The sequence below is a fragment of the Hyperoodon ampullatus genome (assembly GCF_949752795.1).
Source record: "Hyperoodon ampullatus genome assembly, chromosome: 4".
Lineage (NCBI taxonomy): Eukaryota > Metazoa > Chordata > Mammalia > Artiodactyla > Ziphiidae > Hyperoodon > Hyperoodon ampullatus.
In genome coordinates, this window is record NC_136917.1 from 120172308 (window position 1) to 120192023 (window position 19716).

A 19716-nucleotide genomic window follows, 5' to 3' on the forward strand; every position below is an offset into this window, starting at 1 on the left:
ATATGTATGTATGTATGTATGTATTTATTTATTTATGGCAGCATTGGGTCTTCATTGCTGCGTGCGGGCTTTCTCCAGTTGCAGCAAGCAGGGGCTACTCTTCGTGGCGGTGTGCAGGCTTCTCACTGCAGAGCATGGGCTCTAGGCATGAGGGCTTCAGTAGTTGTGGCACGCAGGCTCAGTAGTTGTGGCTCTCAGGCTTTAGAGCACTGGCGCAGTAGTTGTGACCACATGGGCTTAGTTGCTCTGTGGCACGTGGGATCTTCCTGGACCAGGGCTCGAACCCGTGTCCCCTGCACTGGCAGGCGGATTCTTAACTACCGCACCACCAGGGAAGTCCCTACACTCAGCTTTTAGATCTAAACATTTCGTACTTAAAAACCGGATCTTGTTTAACAACCTTTATTTACTACTTGGTAATAATGAAGAAATAGTTTATGGCATGTTCTCTCCAAACTTAGTTTATTCTTGCTTCTGACATAAATTATGTGGCATAACAAGAAAAGGTGCAACTTAAGAGACAGACAGAAGATACTCCCTGAGAACTGGCATGCTGATTTGTGGTAGAGATAAGCACTTTACACATACATTATCTCATTTTAATGATAGTTTTATCAATTATGAACTATTTCCCCCAATTCTACTGGCAAAGAAAACTGAGGCTCAGAGATCTCAGAGGAAAAAAAAAAAACACACCAAAAAAAATACAAGTTATAAAGGCAAATGTAACACTTGTCCTGCTGGTTAGTACATCAGACTTGAGACAAATTACTGAAGCCCTCTGCAAAGCTCAGTGTCCCCTTGTATAAGAAGAATATTCACACTGTAAAGGTGTATAGAGTGGCTACGCCTATAATGGCTACTTAGGAAATGGTGGTTCCTACCTTTCTTTTACTGTGACTTTTTAAAAAACTTTATTGCCAAAATTAAGACGTGAAGCTCAATCCCAAGTCAGCCTGATGTACTATACGGAAAAGAGCACTGAGAAACCAGAGTCCAAACTTCTAGCCCTGACTCATCAAATCACCACCAACAAGCCTCCTTCTTACTACTGTGTCTACCTCGCAGGTCTTCAGCTTCCTTTGTGTAAGTTCACTGAGACAGACTGGATGACCTTACCCTAAGGTCCCAGACTGCTCTCAGATTCTGTTTTCTTTCACTTTACCAAAGCCAAACCAAAACTTATTCACAGGAGCACCTGAAACTGAAGTGCATAACTTTCAGTTACTATTTTACCAGAATACTGCAGGTATCAACAAAAACTAATCTCCAGTACACACATTTTACAATCAACTCTTTAATATTTACCATAGGTGTGTGCTTTTCCAAAGCCAGACCCCAGTTCTAAGTACTTACTCTAGAGAAAACGAAGATGTATGTCTTGATATTTATATTTATGACCTTCTGGAAATGCAGGTGGGGGAAGAGAGATTTGAACACAAAGATTAACATGAAATACTCATCTTCATGGGCATAAGGGTATCAGCCCCTCCCAACTCAGCTCCAGCACTCCTGGCTGGAGAGTCCCCCTACCAGTATTCTCAGTGTGTTGGCAGGATGCAGCTCCTTAAACCACAGTCCCCTGCTGTTCTGTGAAGCCAAGCTCAAAGGGGCAGAAAGGGATCTGAGTGGCGTGACACCCTCCCGGGAAGAGCCAGCCAGACTACTGAGGAGCACTGGGGTGAAGCAGGCACATTCAAAGCTGCTCAGAAACACGTCCTAAGCTATTCAAATTGCACTCTGCATTTAAACCTGGTCAGATGACACACACATAAAAAATAAAAGGGCAGGGCTTCCCTGGTGGCGCAGTGGTTGAGAGTCTGCCTGCTGATGCAGGGGACATGGGTTCGTGCCCCGGTCCGGGAGGAGCCCACATGCCGCGGAGTGGCTGGGCCCATGAGCCATGGCCGCTGAGCCTGCGCGTCCGGAGCCTGTGCTCCGCAACGGGAGAGGCCACAGCAGTGAGAGGCCCGTGTAACACACACAAAAAAGAACACATCCTGCCTCACGGGGCCACTCAGGGTGAGAAGTTCCTTTCCACTGGTGGCCCGCTCTGTTTTCTCCTCACTCACTTAAGTCCCTCCCTGGCCCAGGCTAGAGTCAGGGATGGGGGAGGGGACCAACAGCAAGAGCTATTTTAAAATAAATAAATAAATAAATAAATAAATAAATAAATAAATAAATAAAAGGGCAATTACAATTAACCCATGTAGCTCATATTCAGGTAGTATTATCTACAGAGCAGTTTCTCTAGAAACCATCTCCCCATTCCACACAGTAATTGTGGGAACTGCCACATGCTGGATTATGTGAGAAGGGCCCTGCCCTTGGGCACAGTGGGTTAGTGTGACGATGGCCGCCTGACCCAAGGCTACTTATTCATCAGGGCCCCTTCCCCAGGCAAGTCTTAGACGAAACTCTAATATGAACAACTCAAGAGCCCCAAGTAGCTGCTTTCTTCTCCCCTTCTCCACGCGAAAATGAAGCCTACCAGGCAGGAGGGAGTCAAGATGAGAAAGCAGATCCCAATGGACTTGAAGTCCTAATTTTAGCTGTTCATGAAACACAGCCACATCCCTACCTCTTTGGCTAAGTTGTTTCAACTCTTTCTAGGATTTCATAAATCACCACCCAAAATCTTGCAGATATATTCCTCTTTTTACCTATGCTAACTTGAGTTGTTTTTGTCAACTGTAACTAGTACTCATGCAACACCAAAATTCTTTTCTGCACAGCCAGCTGTCTTCCTTTCAATATCCCTGTAAGGCAGACAGCCATATATTACTGGTCTTCTTCATTTTCTCACATGCATCTCACATTAGCCTTGAGAGGCAGACCAAATAATATAGCCAATTTTAGAGATAAGAAAACTGAAGATCAGAAGGGGTAATCTGTTTACCAAAGAATGCTGGAGTCAGGACTCAAACCCAGAGCTTTAGGGTCCAGTGCTGTTGTCCCTCCACCAGGAATTCTCCCCAAACTAGACTTCCTTGACATACATATGGGTTAAAAATAACAGAACTGATCCACCTAGAGTCACAGCAAAAGCAATGAAGCTAGAATTCAAACCCTGGTATTCCACCTCCCTGATATACTGCTTCTATTAGACAGAAGTAGAAAGGACAGCATTACATAGCAAGAGTAGAAGAAAGGGGAAGACTACCAGTCCCACAGGGCTGTTCATCTGAGACTAAACGAAGGGTCTCCTCTAAAGCAACGCAAAAACCCTGCAGAGCCTAGTTTTCTGGCCAGTACATAGTAACATTACTTAGGGCAATGGAGAGGAAGTCCACTCAGAGTGAGAACAGCTGAGGGTACCTTCTCTGATCACAACAGAACCGTTAGTTCCATTCCCAGAACTGAGAAGCACTTCAGTCATGCAATCAAGGCAACAGAAAAGGGAAGGAACACATCATGGTCTTTTCTAATTAAAGTAGGGAAGTCACTCTGGAGACAGGTCACCTCTGGGAGCAGGCAGAAGCAGGTGGATGGGAGAGTAAAAAACACATGGGGTATAAAGCAGAAACTAATAAAAAATACATTAAAAAAATAAAAAAAAAAAACACATGGGGTGATGTAACTTAGACCTCGTATTGTAATTCTTGGGTAGGATGATGGGTGTTCATTATGAAAAAAATCAATAAATACAAAAAGGCTGTGAATGGACCAAAGACGACAAGGTCATGAACCAAGAATTGGGAATAATTTATTTCTGTGTACCTGAAACCAATCTGAAAAAAAAAAAAAAAAAGAGAGACACAGAGAAAATGTAATCACTAAGGCTTTCCCTAAGAGCACACTGGCATGGAAATGCTAGACTAGGGCTCAAGTCCTGACTTTGTCACATTATGTGAGCCCAGGCAGGTAAATGTAAAATGCTTTCCATTTACATAACAGCTAAGTTACCTTCAACATCAATTTTCTCCACTTTCAAAAAAAACTACCACATACTTACTGTAAGAAAATTACTTTTTACAAAATTATTCTGGTCAAAAATTGGAAAAAAACTAATATGCAACAACAGGGATTGGTCAAATACATCTCTACAATGGAATGTTATTAGAAAAGGTGTGTGGAACCAGAATTTCACACACCACTGATGGCTGTATAAATTGGTACATCTCCTTTGAAGGGCAATTTCTTACTATCTACCAAAGTTACAGACGTATGTATATACATACCCCTTGATTCAGTAATACTTGTGAAATTTAGCCTATAGGAGTATATATATAGACAGACATATATACAAGTTATACAAAGTTTTCTTTTTTTAAATCCTATCATTGTTTATAATATTAAATAATAAGTATATCCAACAATGAAAGATTGATTACATAAACCACGGTACATCCATACCACAAAGAGGCTATGAAGTGGTAAGGAAAGATCACCAAGACACACTGCAAAGTAAAAAGGGGATGTGCAGACAGAATGGTATGATCAGTACACTAACTTCTGCATAAAAAAGCAGGAAGTGTATTTTTCTTTGGTTTTATTTTCACAAAATAGAACACTGGAAGGAATCATAAGAAACTAAGAAGAGTACGTACAAGTGTGGAGAGAGGGTGAGGAAAGATACCCAGAAATGGGCAAATGGAAACACAAGGATGGCAGGGAGACTGCCTGAAAACCTGTTTTTTTAAAAAATTGTAATTCTGGTCATAGACTTTTTACTTATTTATTTTTTAAAATTTATTTATTTTTGGCTGAGTTGGGTCTTTGTTGCTGCACGTGGGCTTTCTCTAGTTGCGGTGAGCGGGGGTTACTCTTCATTGCAGTGCACAGACTTCTCACTGCGGTGGCTCCTCTTGTTGCAGAGCACAGGCTCTAGGTGCATGGGCTTCAGTAGTTGTGGCACGTGGGCTCAGTAGTTGTGGCTCACGGGCTCTAGAGCACAGGCTCAGTAGTTGTGGTGCACGGGCTTAGCTGCTCCACGGCATGTGGGATCTTCCCGGGCTAGGGCTTGAACCCATGTCTCCTGCATTGGCAGGCGGATTCTTAACCACTGCGCCATCAGGGAAGCCCTGGCCATAGGCTTTTTAAAAAGGGGTAATTAGAAAGCTTTTATCTTGCCAGAAAATACAAAAATTAAAACAGTACCACACCAACCAATGCAACAACATAAATGAATCTTATAGCATTATGTTGAGTGGACATAAAAGCACACAGGACATAATTCCATTTATGTGAAGTTTAAGAATAGGCAAAACTAATTGATGTGATAGGAATAAGAGGAGTTACCAACCCCTAGGGGATACTGACTAAAAGGCATAAGGAAACCTTGGACACTGAATGTATGATATCTTGATTTAGAGGCTGGTTACAAATGGGCTTATACGTGTAAAATTTCACCAAGCCATACAATTAAATTAGTGCATTTAATGTACTTTACTGTGTGTGTATAGATATACATTACACTTCAGTAAAAATTTTTAACAATATCAAAATTGTTTTTGAGAAATATTTAATGTGATAAGAAGCCTATATCATGTTAAATCAAAAAAGGTAGAATTTTACATTGATAAGGACTATAATCATACTTCTGAATTAGAATAAGAAGTAGGAAGAGGAGGAAAGGATTAAAGAAAATACACCAAAAAGGTAACTCAGGATGGCAGAATTTTCTTTATACTTCACAGTATTTTCAAAATTATTTAGTTAAAATAATCATATTCTTTTAATTCAGAAAAAGTACCAATTAACCTGGAGTTTGAGGATGTAATAGAAAAAATAAAGATCTACAACTTTAATTAAAAGAGCCTTTAAACATTTAAAATACAACGTTGGTACGAACTTAAGTGAGTGACTGACTACAAAGGACCAGGTTAACATCCAAACAGTGTGCAAACATGGCCTGTTTACTTTACAAAGTACAAGATATCCAGAAAGGGGAGGGAAAAAAAACAACCCTAAAAATCCCTAAGAAGGCAGAGAAACCATTGTGCCGGAGATTCAGAGACAGGAAATTAGAAAATTACACATTTTCTCACAGATAATACAAAAGGACTGAAATCTGCTTAAAACTCTGAAGGCTCAGCTGTTGAGGTGCCTTTGCTCTGGGGGTTCTTATCTTAAAGATTTTAAAAATTCAAGAAAGGCAGTAAGATTTAATTATGAATGTCAGGACGTACCTACCCCAATGTGTAGGGAAGGAGTAAATTTAGTAGGTAATTGCTCCTTTAGTAAGTTTAGTAAGATACCACCCCCACACCCCCAAACAATCCATTATTAGCTGTATGGAGAGTATCTTGTCCTAGTTCTCCACAATTAGAATTCAAATTTTAATTCTCATTTAGTACAAGTAATTAATTCTAGATTCTCTTCCATTATTTCAAGTGGAGATCATTTTTACGATATTACTTTCTAATAACCAAAAGGAAGAAAAAAACACGAATCCACTCCACTGCCAGGCACTTTATTTTATTTTGCTTTATTTTCTAATTTTTAAATTTATTATTATTTTTTTGGCCGTGCCACACAGCTTGCAGGATCTTAGTTCCCCGACCAGGAATTGAACCTGGGCCCCGGCAGTGAAAGTGCCAAGTTCTAACCACTGGACTGCCAGGGAATTCCCCCACTTTATTTACCTATTTTATTGGAGTATAGTTGATTTACAATGTTGTGTTACTTTCTGCTATAGGGCAAAGTGATTCAGTTATACATATACATATAGCCACTCTTTTTTAGATTCTTTTCCCATACTCTACTCAATACTCTGTAATGCCAGGCACTTCAGATGCAGCATCAAACATTTCCACTTGCGCAGCTATGTTATCGGAGTGAAATCCATTCGAGCAGAATGCTGCGTAAGAGCAGAGAAACCTGAGGAACAGTCTGCATCTGGTTGCGGAAGTAAATTGAGGCAAGAATGAAAATGTGGGATTGAGTTCAGCAAAGCAAACCTGGGCAGGTGAAGGGAGATTGGAAGGTAAAGCACAATACCTGTGGCTAAAACTGCCTCCCAATCGCTTATTTCCAATAGCCTTCCTTAGGCATTTGAGTTGGGGGAACAAGGGAAAAGGAAATGAGGAATTTCCAAGTAATTAAGTAGCGCATAAAACATCAGTGTGCTCAAAATCCTATGTCTGCTATTCAACAGATGATTATTTAGGTTTATATGACAAAACATTTATTACTACAGAAAAACTATGATGTGTGAAACAACCTACAGGCTGGCTATCAAATTTCCAGGGATTCAGTGAGGAAGCATTATAAAAATAATGCCTCTTGGGCTTCCCTGGTGGCGCAGTGGTTGAGAGTCCGCCTGCCGATGCAGGGGATGCAGGGTCGTGCCCCGGTCAGGGAGGATCCCACATGCCGCGGAGCGGCTGGGCCCGTGAGCCATGGCCGCTGGGCCTGCGCGTCCGGAGCCTGTGCTCCGCAACGGGAGAGGCCGCAGCAGTGAGAGGCCCGCGTACCGCACAAAAAATAAATAAAAAATAATGCCTCTTTAAAAAAAGTTAAGCCTTTCTGGCTTTGTTGTCATCATCACCTCCATAAGTTATTACGGCTCTCTTTTGTCAAATTATCCAAAGTACCCAGAACTTATTAAACTTTCATGACAGTAAAATCAGATGAGAAGCCAAAGTTCACTGGGACTCTAATATTACTGGCACTGGTCTCTCTTGAGTCAGTTTTTTAGGCTCTCAAAACCTTAAGTAAACAAATCCAACAGCCAGTGAAAACTGACACACCCAGAAACTCTCAGTGAAACCTTGACTTCACAGTTCACAATAGACTGTCCTATTCCCTCTACAGGTGGCCTTGCCTGGAGCTAAAGGTTAAAAGAAAACAATCCCCAACACCTTCACACTTTACAGGGGGGGGGTGGTGAAGAATGAGGAAGAAACAAACAACAAGCAGGCTTCAAGGAGAGCTCGGGAACATGGGCACATACATACCACACCTTCTGTTTTTCCTGACTGCTTCGTCTTAGTACCTTAACTAGAAAAATTTCATCTACATTCAAAATTCTTCCAACATCAGATGGAGGATGCTAGAGCTAGGAGCCTTCAAGATGATCAGTATTGGGGCTTCCCTGGTGGCGCAGTGGTTGAGAGTCCGCCTGCCGATGCAGGGGACACGGGTTCGTGACCCGGTCCGGGAGGATCCCACATGCCGGGAGCGGCTGGGCCCGTGAGCCATGGCCGCTGAGCCTGCGCGTCCGGAGCCTGTGCTCCGCAACGGGAGAGGCCGCAGCAGTGAGAGGCCCGCGTACCGCGATGAAGAGTGGCCCCCGCTTGCCACAACTAGAGAAAGCCCTCGCATAGAAACGAAGACACAACACAGCAAAAATAAATAAATAAATTAATAATAATAAAAAAAAGATGAGCAGTATCTTCACCCCCAACCTGACCAGCAGGACCCACCCTCAGCCCACTCGGCTCTGCCCACGGGCCAAAACCAACCTACCCTGGAAGCAGGGTCCAGGGTTCTCAACTAACCTTCATGGCAAGAAACCAATCTGCTCAAAGGAACCTATGAAGGCAGATTCTGAGGCTGCTCTCAACAACATCCTAACAGAGTGTTTCTAACAAACAAAGTTTGGAACATCCCTAAAAACAGGTTAGCTATCAGGAACATGCATTTGGGAGGTATTTTTGGTAAGAGGGACTTTCTGCACTTCAGCAAATCGCATCATTTAGGAAGCCACCTACTGGTAGGATTAACAGTATATGCAAAAAAAAAAAAAAAAAAAAATGCCCTAATCTCTCTCTGCCTTCACTAAAGTATTTCATATGTCAATATTAGTACAGAATTAGTCCCTGCGATTCTCCAGGCTGTTCCACATGTAAAAAGTTTAAAGACCTGCCACCTACTGCCACCCCAAAAGCACCCTTGCCAATCTTGACCAAAGACAGTAAACATCCTGAGCACTGGTATTTACTTCCAAAACAATCAGCAGGATAATAAAAAGGAAGGGGAGAGGAGATGTTTTTGTTTTCCAAAGCCACGTTATTTCCTTCGTGATTTCTTTAAAAGCCATTTCTTCTCAGTGCCGAGATCCACTTCTTAGAAATAGAAATCTGGCTTTTACCCGTAGTAAAACCAGGTCCATTCATCCCACTTTCTTAACATTCGAAGTAAAACCTGAGGCCACAACTTTTGTAATATACAAAGACAATAATTCTACAAATAAAGTTTCACAAAGCAGTATAGGTTAAATTTAGAGACAAATCTGGGGGTCTAAAAAAAAACTGGACATTTACTGACTTTCTTAAAACACTTACCCACTCTTCGACATTGGGGGGCTGCTCATCATAAATACGCTCCTTGTCCCACAAAATATTTGACTTGTCATACCGGTCCATCTTTCTTCGAGTTTTCACAGCAAAGAAAATTATTAAAGCAAAAGCCACAATAACCATAAACCCCAGCACAATGGCAATGGCCTAAAAAGAGATTAAAGATATTGACATATTTAGCTTTTAATTGCTTACTTTATCCCAACCCACACTCTACAACTACCTAAGGCCCTACTAAATATCTGTTGTTTAACTGCTATAAAACCGATACAAATAGTTACATTTTAGAAATATAAAACCTAGCCCAAGCTAGTTCAGCTAAGGCTAGCAACACACACACACACACACACACACCCCAACCTTGATTCTCACACATACACATACACACACACACACACACACACAACCTTGATTCAATCCTTGGAATGAACATGAATCCCTGTTTTAGAATTATAGAAAACTAGTTCCAAAGCCTGAGCACCAAGGGGCCATATTTCCATAAACAGATGAGAATGTCCAATAAATTAACTCATCACTGGTATGCTTCTAAAGGGCTGGAAGATGTTATTCTCAGAAGTAGTTTTATTATTTTTTTTAACATCTTATTGGAGTATAATTGTTTTACAATGGTGTGTTAGCTTCTGCTTTATAACAAAGTGAATCAGTTATACATATACATGTATCCCCATATATATTCCCTCTTGCATCTCCCTCCCTCCCACCCTCCCTATCCCACCCCTCTAGGTGGTCACAAAGCACCAAGCTGTCAAAAGTAGTTTTAAATACCCAATCATGCTTATAGCCTTGTTCGTAACACATGCCTGGCACAACTTTTTACACTTAATGTAAATTTCAGTCTTACCATAAATTATGCAGATACACTCTAACCAAGCTATAAATTAGAGAGAATGGGCTAATGATCCATTTAGTCTGTTAGGTTCCTCTGTTTTAGGTGTCTTTTGTGTGCTTACTAGAAGAGCCTGTGACAAGGAAACCCTACCCCTGACAGTTCTCCTAGTGTCTGACAGGTATGTTAAGTGGTACACTGGCCTGGAGGCACTTGGGAGTTGAGACAGGTACCAGGGGTCTGGCCTGGATGTCTGCTAACGGGTAAGAGGAAGCTCTCTTGGCAGCTGTCTATGTAACAGAGGTATCCTTTTTCAAAGAATACAGGTTTTGGGTAGTCAGAGGACTAAGAGGGATGTCAGTATGCTAAGAAAGGAATACCAGCCCTCAGCCCTATTTACCACAGACACTCTGAATGTCAACAACAAAACTTTGAAACCTACATTTCAGTCTTCAAAATAATGGTAGTTATTGGAGAAGGTCTAACCCCCAAAAAGTGACTCATTCTGGTAAAAGAATGAAAATTCCTGGGTCAGTGTAAGGAGAAAAAAAAAAGGAATAAAGATCAGTAAGTTAGAAACATTTTCTTAATTAGGATGACTCATGGTTACTGAAAGCAGGGTTCTCCACCCCACCTGCACATTTGAACCACCTGACAGCTTTTTGAAATACTGATTTACACAGTGAAAATTTGAAAACATTTTTATAAGAAATTAAAGAAGATCTAAGTAAATGAAAAGACACCCTATGTTCATGGATCAGAAGACTTACTGTAAAGATGACAATTCTTCTCCCAGCTAGGATTTTGAAGGATTGCATTGATCTACAAATTCAACGCAATTCTTCAAAATCCTAGCTGGCTTTTTTGCAGAAATTGACAAGCTGATCCTAACATTCATATGAAAATGCAAGAGACCTAGAATCTAGCCAAAAGAATCTTGAAAAAGAAGAACAAAGTTGGAGGACCCCCACTTCCCAATTTCAAAATTGATGACAAAGCTACAGCAATCAAGAAGTGTGGTACTGACCTAAGGACAGAAACATAGGTGATGGAAACTAATTGAGAGTCTAGAAATAAATCGTCACATTTATGGTTAATTCATTTTTGACCAGGGCACGAAAATAACTCAATGGAGAAATAGTCCTTTCAACAAATAATACTAAGACAACTGGATATCCACATGCAAGAAATGTTGGACCCCTTCCTTATAACATGACCCAAATTAACTCAAAATGGATCATGGACCTAACTGTTAAGAGCTAAAATTATAAAACTCTTAGAAGAAAACATATAGGAGTAAATCTTTGTGACCTCGAATTAGGCAAAGTGTTTTTAGATACGACACCCTTTTGGGGTGCAAAAGCAATGAAGCAAAATTAAATTAGACCTCACCAAAATTAAAAAACTTCTGTGCAAAGAACATCATCCAGAAAGTGAAAAGAGAAGGACAAAATGGAGAGAAAATACTTGCAAATCATATTATAAGGGACTTGTATCCAAATATATAAAATTTCTTACAACTCAATAAAAATCCAAATAGCCCAACTAAAAAATGGGCAAAGATTCTGAATAACCGTTTCTCCAAAGAAGATATACTAATAGCCAATAAGCACAAGTAAATATCATTAGCTATCAAGGAAATGCAAATCAAAACCAAAATGAGGTACCACTTCACACCCATTAGTATGGTTAGACTCAAACAGACAAAAACAATGCTGGGGGATGTGGAGAAGTTGGAATCCTCATACATTTCTGGTAAATGTACAACAATGCAACTTCTTTGTAGAACAATGTGACAGTTCCTCAAAAGGTTAAACACAGAATCTCTGTAAGACCCATCAGTTCTACCCCTAGGTATATAATGAGCTCAAGAGACGTTAAAACGTAAGTTTCACACAAAAATTCATAACAGCCAAGGTGGAAATAGCCCAAATGTCTGTTAACTGGTGAATAAATAAAATGGGGTATATCCCCACAATGGAACGGTATTCAGCAATAACAAGGAATGAAGTACTGGTACATGTTCTAACACCGATGAACCTTAAAACATTAATGCTAAGTGAAAGAAGCCAATCATAAAAAAACACATATTGTATGAGTCTGCTTATATGAAATATCCAGAATAGGCAAAACCATACAACAGGATTAGTGGTTTCTCGATCTGGGGACGGTTAGTGAAATGAGGAGTGACCGCTAATGAGGATGGGGTTTTTTTCTGGAGTAGTGAAAATGTTCTAAGATCAACTGTGGTGATGGTTGCACAACTCTGTGAATATACTAAAAATACTGAACTGTATTTTAAATGGATGAATTGGATGGTATGTTAATCATACCTTAATAATGACACCCAGCCCTTCTCCCAGTTTCTGATTTAAATAGAAGTGGGGCGTGGCATCAATATTTTTTTAAACATTCCCAAAGTGAATCTATTAAGCATCCCAAGATGAGAGCCTCCGACCCAAGGAAAGAGGGGAGAAAAAAAACAAAACTATCCCTACCTCCTGGGGATCCACCACACAGTAGTGATATAAATATTGATCCACATAGACTCCAGCAGCTGCAGGTGTATAAAACTGGTTGCAGAGGGCATATATTTGTGAACTGTAGAGAGACCCAGATGCCTGGGCAGTTGGGTTGACTCCCATTATATAGACAATTGTGGCAATAAACACCATAATGGCCAGGATAGCACTCACTATTATCACAGTCAAATAATATCTTCTTGTTCTAGATATTTCAGCTCTTATAACGCTGGTAACAAATATCACCAATGCAGCCATGAAACAAAAGGCAGCCATGGCCAGCAGGAATCCCTTTGCTGCTCTTGGATCTGTATAGCCTCCTCCATAGCCATAACCGTAGCCATAACCATAGCCATATCCACTTCCGTAGCTACCAAAGCCACTTCCTCCATAAGGGTAGCCCATGCCACCTCCCATTAAGGTTCCATAGCCTCTGTCCCAGGCAAGAGTGGAGGCAACACAGGCAAAAATGGCAATGCACATCACGATAATGAGCATAGACAGAATCCGAATCACTCCTGGAGGAGAGGTCCATTTGTAGAAGTGGAGAATTTCATCTTCCGGGTAGAAAGAATACGCTGGCTGAGAGAGCATCGGTCGAATATGCATCTCTCCACCATATACGTCATTGCTTGGTGCATAATGATTGGGTTTGCTGAAAAGCACATGAAAATTTTAAGTTAGCCATTTTTAGTGGTGAGCAGAAAGAACAAATAAAGTACCTGGAATAATCTGAACAAACCACTGGCAAATAAAACTACGATTTGTACTGTTCCACTGTAATGGGGCAATCTGTATCCCCCCACACCCCTACCAAATTCAAATATCAAAATCCTGACCCCCGGACTTACCCGGTGGCACAGTGGTTAAGAATTCGCCTGCCAATGCAGGGGACACAGGTTCGAGGCCTGGTTCGGGAAGATCCCACATGCCGCGGAGCAACTAAGCCCATGCGCCACAACTACTGAGCCTGCACTCTAGAGCCCGCGAGCCACAACTACTGAGTCCGCGTGCCCAGAGCCCACACACCACAACAAAGAGTAGCCCCCGCTTGCCGCGACTAGAGAAAGCCCACGCGCAGCAACGAAGACCCAATGCAGCCAAAAATAAATAAATAAATAAATGTATTTAAAAAAAAAAATCCTAGCCCCCAATGTGATGGTATTAGGAGGTGGGGTCTCTGGGAAGTAATTAGGTCATAAGGGTGGAGCCCTCATGAATGGCATCAGTGCCCTTATGAAAGAGGCCCCAGAGAGCACTCTCACCCCTTCTACAATGTGAGGATACAAGAAGTCTGCAATCTGGAAGATGGCCTCCACCAGAACCGGACCGTGCTGGCACCATATCTTGGGCTTCCAGCCTCCAGACTGTGAGAAATAAGTTTCTGTTGTTTATAAGCTACCCAGTCTATGGTACTCTATTACAGTAGCCCCAGCTGATTCAGACACCCACTGAACAGTAAACATATCTGTGCATGATGCATCAAAATCACCTGGAGGGTTTGTTGGCCCTCATCCCCAGAGTTGCTGAGTCTGCAGGTCTGGGGTAGAACAAGTTTCTAGATGCTGCTGATGCTGCGGTCTGGAAACCATACATTGAGAATGACTGCTTAGTTTCTACGGAACAGAGGTTCTCAAATTTTGCGGCATATTAGAATCACCTGGGGATGTATAAAATCCCCAGACGGAGCACTCCAGACCCGTTAAATCATAATCCCTGGGGACGGGACCCAGGGTGGTATCAGCCCTTTTGCCTTTGTGACTGAAGACTGATTCCTTCAGACTTGACACTTACAGTGGCCTCCACTGGGTCACGTGTAAATCCTGGCAGCCTCTCTCTCTTACCTAAGAATGCACATTCATTCACTTATCATTTGGCGGCTATTTACTGGAGTTGCCAGGCTGACGCGTGCTGGGCTCTGTGCTAGGTACTGGGGATAAAACAGTGAACAGGACAGCCTCAGTCCAGGCCGATCACAGAGTACAGTCTGTCAGGGCAGTAAGACATTAAATGAAGCACTACATGAACTACAGCCACTTACAGCAAGAGCTACAAAGTAGATCAATTACCAATGAGGGCTCATCAGAATGGTGGCTGATCAGATCTGATGGCTAATCAGATCAGAATCTCCTTTATAAAAATACCTTGCAAACTCCAGTAATTTAATGATAAACACACAGCTTGTAACAGACACACTGATGCGTGGACACACTAAATCTAAAAACTGTGGGCCCAGGCGAGGCAAAATTCAATTCCTAAACCAACTAAAGCCCTTTTGTTTTTGTCATTATTTCTATAGACCGCCTTCCTCACTCCAAAGGAGACATCTTACTACTGGGTGCCACTAACCATAGGAATTAGAATTACCTGAGTATCATAAATGAGAATGAAAAGGAAATGGAGAAACTGGAGAGAACAATGAAAATGTCAAGAAAGTAAATTCAGTAAGACATTCTACTTAGATACTTGGGCTATTTCCATTTGGGGCTGTCATGAACAGCATAGCTCTGACACAGTCTCCAACATACATCCTGGTACACACAGGCACTTTTTTTTAGGGTATATATCCAGGAGTAGAATTTCTGGATCAAATTTTTTTTTTAATTTTTAGCTCTACTAGACAATGTCAAACTGTTTTCCAAAGTGACTGATTCACTCATACTCCCATTAACAGTGCAATGTTCACAGAAACATTGCTTATGATAACCCCAAGCTGGAAACAGTCCAAACGCCTGCCTACAGTGCCATGGGTAACTGTGATAGAGCCTCACAATGGAATGCTATGGAGCTGTGCTATTATAACAGCTGCTACCTGCACAGATGGATGGAGCACTTGAAATGCGGCCAGTCCCAACTGAGATGTGCTGTGAAGTGTAAAACACAAAGTGCTCATAGTATGAGGGAAGAATGTAACATCAGCAGGAGAGAACCCTAGTATTGACTATGGACTTTGAGTGATAATGATGTGTCAATGTAGGTTCCTCAACTGTAACAAATGCACCACTCTGGTGGGGATGTTGATAATGGGGAAGCTATGCATGTGTGGGCAGGGGACCTATAGGAAATCTCTGTATGTGCCTCTCAATTGTGCTGTGGACCTAGAACTGCTCTAAAAAATAAAGACTGCTAAAAAAAGAATATAAACTATCTTGAAAACCAATGTTTATATCAATCACATGTTGAAATGATAACATTTTGGATATACTGAGTTAAGTGAAATATATTATTAAAATTAATTTCTTTTATTTTTAATATGGTTACAAGAAAACATGAAACTACATATATGGCTCGCACTGTATTTCTTTTTTTTTTTTTTTTTTTTTTTTTTTTGCGGTACGCGGGCCTCTCACTGTTGTGGCCTCTCCCGTTGCGGAGCACAGGCTCCGGATGCGCAGGCTCAGCGGCCATGGCTCACGGGCCCAGCCGCTCCGCGGCATATGGGATCCTCCCAGACCGGGGCACGAACCCGTATCCCCTGCATCGGCAGGCGGACTCTCAACCACTGCGCCACCAGGGAGGCCCTCGCACTGTATTTCTTTAGCACTGCTCTGAAGCAAAAAATGAACTACAAATTCATGTAGATAAATCTTACAAGTTGAAAGAAGCAAAGCAGAAAAGAATACATACAGCATATTATGTTCATACAAAGTTTAAGAACAAGTAAAACTAAACCATATTGTTCAGGATGTACAAAGTGGTAAAATAATAGAGAAAAGCAAGTGATGTCCATATGTCAGAACAGTGGTTTCCACAAGAAGGAGAGGACACAGGCAAAGATTGAGGTGCTCTATTTCTTGACTGAGATGATTATTTTGCTTTGTATTTATTCATCATTTTATATGCATGTTCTGTGCCCTTTTCTATATGTATATTTCACCACTGTTTACAAAAATAAGTATGAGGTTAATGGAACACTACTCAGTTACTATATTCTCCAGCATATCTCATTGCCATAAACAATTGTGTCCCTACCACATTCAGGTATCGGTCAGGAGGCTATGTAATAGAAGCTCATCCCCTTACTACAGTTATCAGAGTTAAAGCTACAAACTACTTAAAGGAGGAAACCCCTATCAATGTTTGACAGAAAATTTAAAGCTTAAGAATTCATTGTTAAATCTCCAAATGGCTAAAGACACCAAGAACCCTCAACTTTGTTTCTTGTTTTAATATAATTAAGGAATCACTTAAAATTAACAATGTGGAAAACATTATTGTTAAGTGAAAGAAGTCAGTCACAAGAGACCAAACATTGTATGATTCCATTTCTATGAAATATCCAGAATGGACAAATCTAGAAACAAAGTGGACTGGTGGTTGCCTAGTACTGGGGGGAAATAGGGAATGACCGCTAATGGATAGAGGGGTTCTCTGGGAAGGGGATGATGAAAATATTCTAAAATTGATTGTGGTAATGGTTGCACAACTCCGTGAATACACCCAAACCAATGAACTGCCCATTCTAAGTGGGTGAATTGTAAGGTCTGTGAATTGTATCTCAATAAAGGTGTTATTTGAAAAACTGACAATCTATTGCCAACAGTCATCTAAATAAGGCATTAATATGGAAGCTTCATACCACTTGTGAAAAACAAAAAGGGGGCTTCCCTGGTGGTGCACGGGTTGAGAGTCCGCCTGCTGATGCAGGGGACACGGGTTCGTGCCCCGGTCCGGGAGGATCCCACATGCCGCAGAGCGGCTGGGCCCGTGAGCCATGGTTGCTGAGCCTGCGCGTCCGGAGCCTGTGCTCCACAACGTGAGAGGCCACAACAGTGAGAGGCCCGCGTACCGCAAAAAAAACAAAAACAAAAAAACAAAAAAGAAACAAATATACACACAAATATAAGCCTAGACTATATTAGAGCAAACATTAAAATCAAGTGATAATAGCTCCCACTGCAGAAAAAAACTGTCATCCTGGAAGTTATACGTAAGAGGGAAACTCACTCTTCACCACATACCCTTTGGTTCAATTTGATTTTACAAATCAACCAAACACATAACAGTTTTATTTTGTTTTATTTTATTTTATTCTATTCTATTCTACTATTTTATTTTATAGCAAACACATAACAGATGAAAGTTTCAACTACACCTTTTTTTTTTAAACATGTAATAGACTTTTAAAAAAAAGAAAAGGGGAATTCCCTGGTGGTCCAGTGGTTAGGACTCCATGCTCTCACTGCTGAGGACAGGGGTTCAATCCCTGGCCAGGGAACTCAAATCCCACAAGCTGCAAGGCTCGGTCAAAGAAAAAGAAAAAGACTTACGTATTTACTTACAATTCATCAGGTCTGTAAGGAGGTGGACTTTCAAAAGGCCTGGATGACATGGTTGATGTCAGTGGTCACCTGATCTTCAGGATGAGCAATGCCCTGTAGCTCCCAAGCCAATCTAAGCAACATAAGTAGGGTAATGACATTACTAGTGAGCTCATAGTTTCCTTGCATCACTAAGAAAACTAATGATATCAATCTCAAGTAACCTCTCACTCCATGGTTATTTCTCTCGTCCTTTCCACTGTCATTTTTACACATTGGACCATTAATTCTTTGAGCACAAGAAATCACTGAGTGTAGGACTCATTCAGCCTGGTAGTCCTCAGGGCACCAAGCATCATGCTCTGCACATCACTGGCATATGAATATTGTTTAAACTTGAAATTTAAAGTTGCAATAATGAAAATTTCACAAAGCTTTTTACAGCATAGGCAAAAGTGGTATTTTTTAAAATAGTCACTTCAAAGAACACAAATAAAGATGTATAAAAGATAAAATTTCTTAAAATACATTTATTCTGTCTCCTATTACTTTTCAAAGTTCATATAAAATGAGAATGCATATGGAAGTGCATACATAGCTGTGTCCAGCATATACCAGCCCTTCAATGTTAACTAAAGCATAATCTGGTTTAAGAGTATGCTTTTATCATTAAAAAGGGTTACAAAAAGCATCTATAAATAGTACGATTATGGACATTTTTCCCTTATCTCCTTTTCCAAGTCTTCAAAATGGAATACAATTTTCAAAAAGGGAAAAACATCAAACACACACTGTATTAAAGAGTCCTCTTCACTAAGAGAAAAGCAGAATAATTTGCTTCTAAGATTCCTCAGAACAAAAATCCCTGAACATCTGAGAGGCAATTTCACTCAATCAACAAGTATTTATTAAATGCCTACGCTGTACCATAGGAGCCTGTGGAAGTTAAGTATGAGACCAAGTTCTCCCGAAGGTCACACACAAAGAAAACAGCATCTACAACAGGCATTATTTAGGGCTGAACTACATGATTAAGTGCAGTTTGGAGATAACAGGGAAGACTTAGCAAGAAAGAGCCAGAAGCTTGGGGGTGGATGGCGGGAAGGACATGAGAAAGATCTATAACTGAGTATATTAAAGTGTCTAATATTTTTTTCCTTTTCAAATAAGGGTTGTGTAATCATACATTACTAGGTTTGGAACAGTAAATCAATTCAAACCTTTTAAACTTTGTTCTTTCAAATCAACAGTAACTATCCTCCACATCCTTAAGAATAGTCAATTACAAATTTCTCAGAATAAAATATTCTATCTAGGTGAAACCTCAAAGATGGAAATATATTAAATGTTAGTAATGCCAACACAACTAAAATAATTTTCCAAACACAGTGAGGAAAGACAACTTCTCTTCATTCTTTTATTTCTAAAAACTGCTTTATTGAAGTATAACATACAGAAAAATGCACAAATCTAAGTGTATACAGCCCTGTAACCAGCACCCAAACACACATACAGACGAGCAATTTAGGCCAAAATATTACAGTGTTATGAAAGAGTAAAGTCCAGATTAACTGTCTTCCTAATTCATGTTCAGAAAAAGAACATTAAGGAAAACTGAATCTAAACACTATTAAATATTTCTGAAGCTGAATGTCAAATACTGACACACTGACCTTAGAGGAATCTTACCTCTTCTATAACTAGGTCTCACTCATTCAAGACTATGCCAAAAATTCCAGGCTCAATGGTAGTTCTCAAAAATCCTAAATGAATCCAGACTCAGGCTGAAGTTTTGTTTTGTCGAAAATCCAGCCAACAAAATCCCTTTCCAAACTTCTATT

At 40.6% G+C, this 19716-nt stretch overlaps 1 protein-coding gene across 2 annotated transcripts in view; it reads right to left on the minus strand.

The window, feature by feature from the left end:
• OCLN (occludin) overlaps positions 1-17998 on the minus strand; it is a 38347-nt gene extending 20349 nt beyond the window's left edge. Inside the window, exons 1-3 of one of the 2 annotated variants that reach the window (XM_079702040.1) lie at positions 17897-17998; positions 12591-13269; positions 9231-9392 (exon numbers count right to left, since the gene is read on the minus strand). In XM_079702040.1, coding sequence (XP_079558166.1) covers positions 9231-9392; positions 12591-13269; positions 17897-17946 — 891 coding nt within the window. In that variant the 5' untranslated portion in view covers positions 17947-17998. The remainder of the gene's footprint in view (positions 1-9230; positions 9393-12590; positions 13270-17896) is intronic. The other variant, XM_079702041.1, reaches the window with a different exon arrangement.
• Between the last annotated feature and the right edge of the window lie 1718 nt (positions 17999-19716).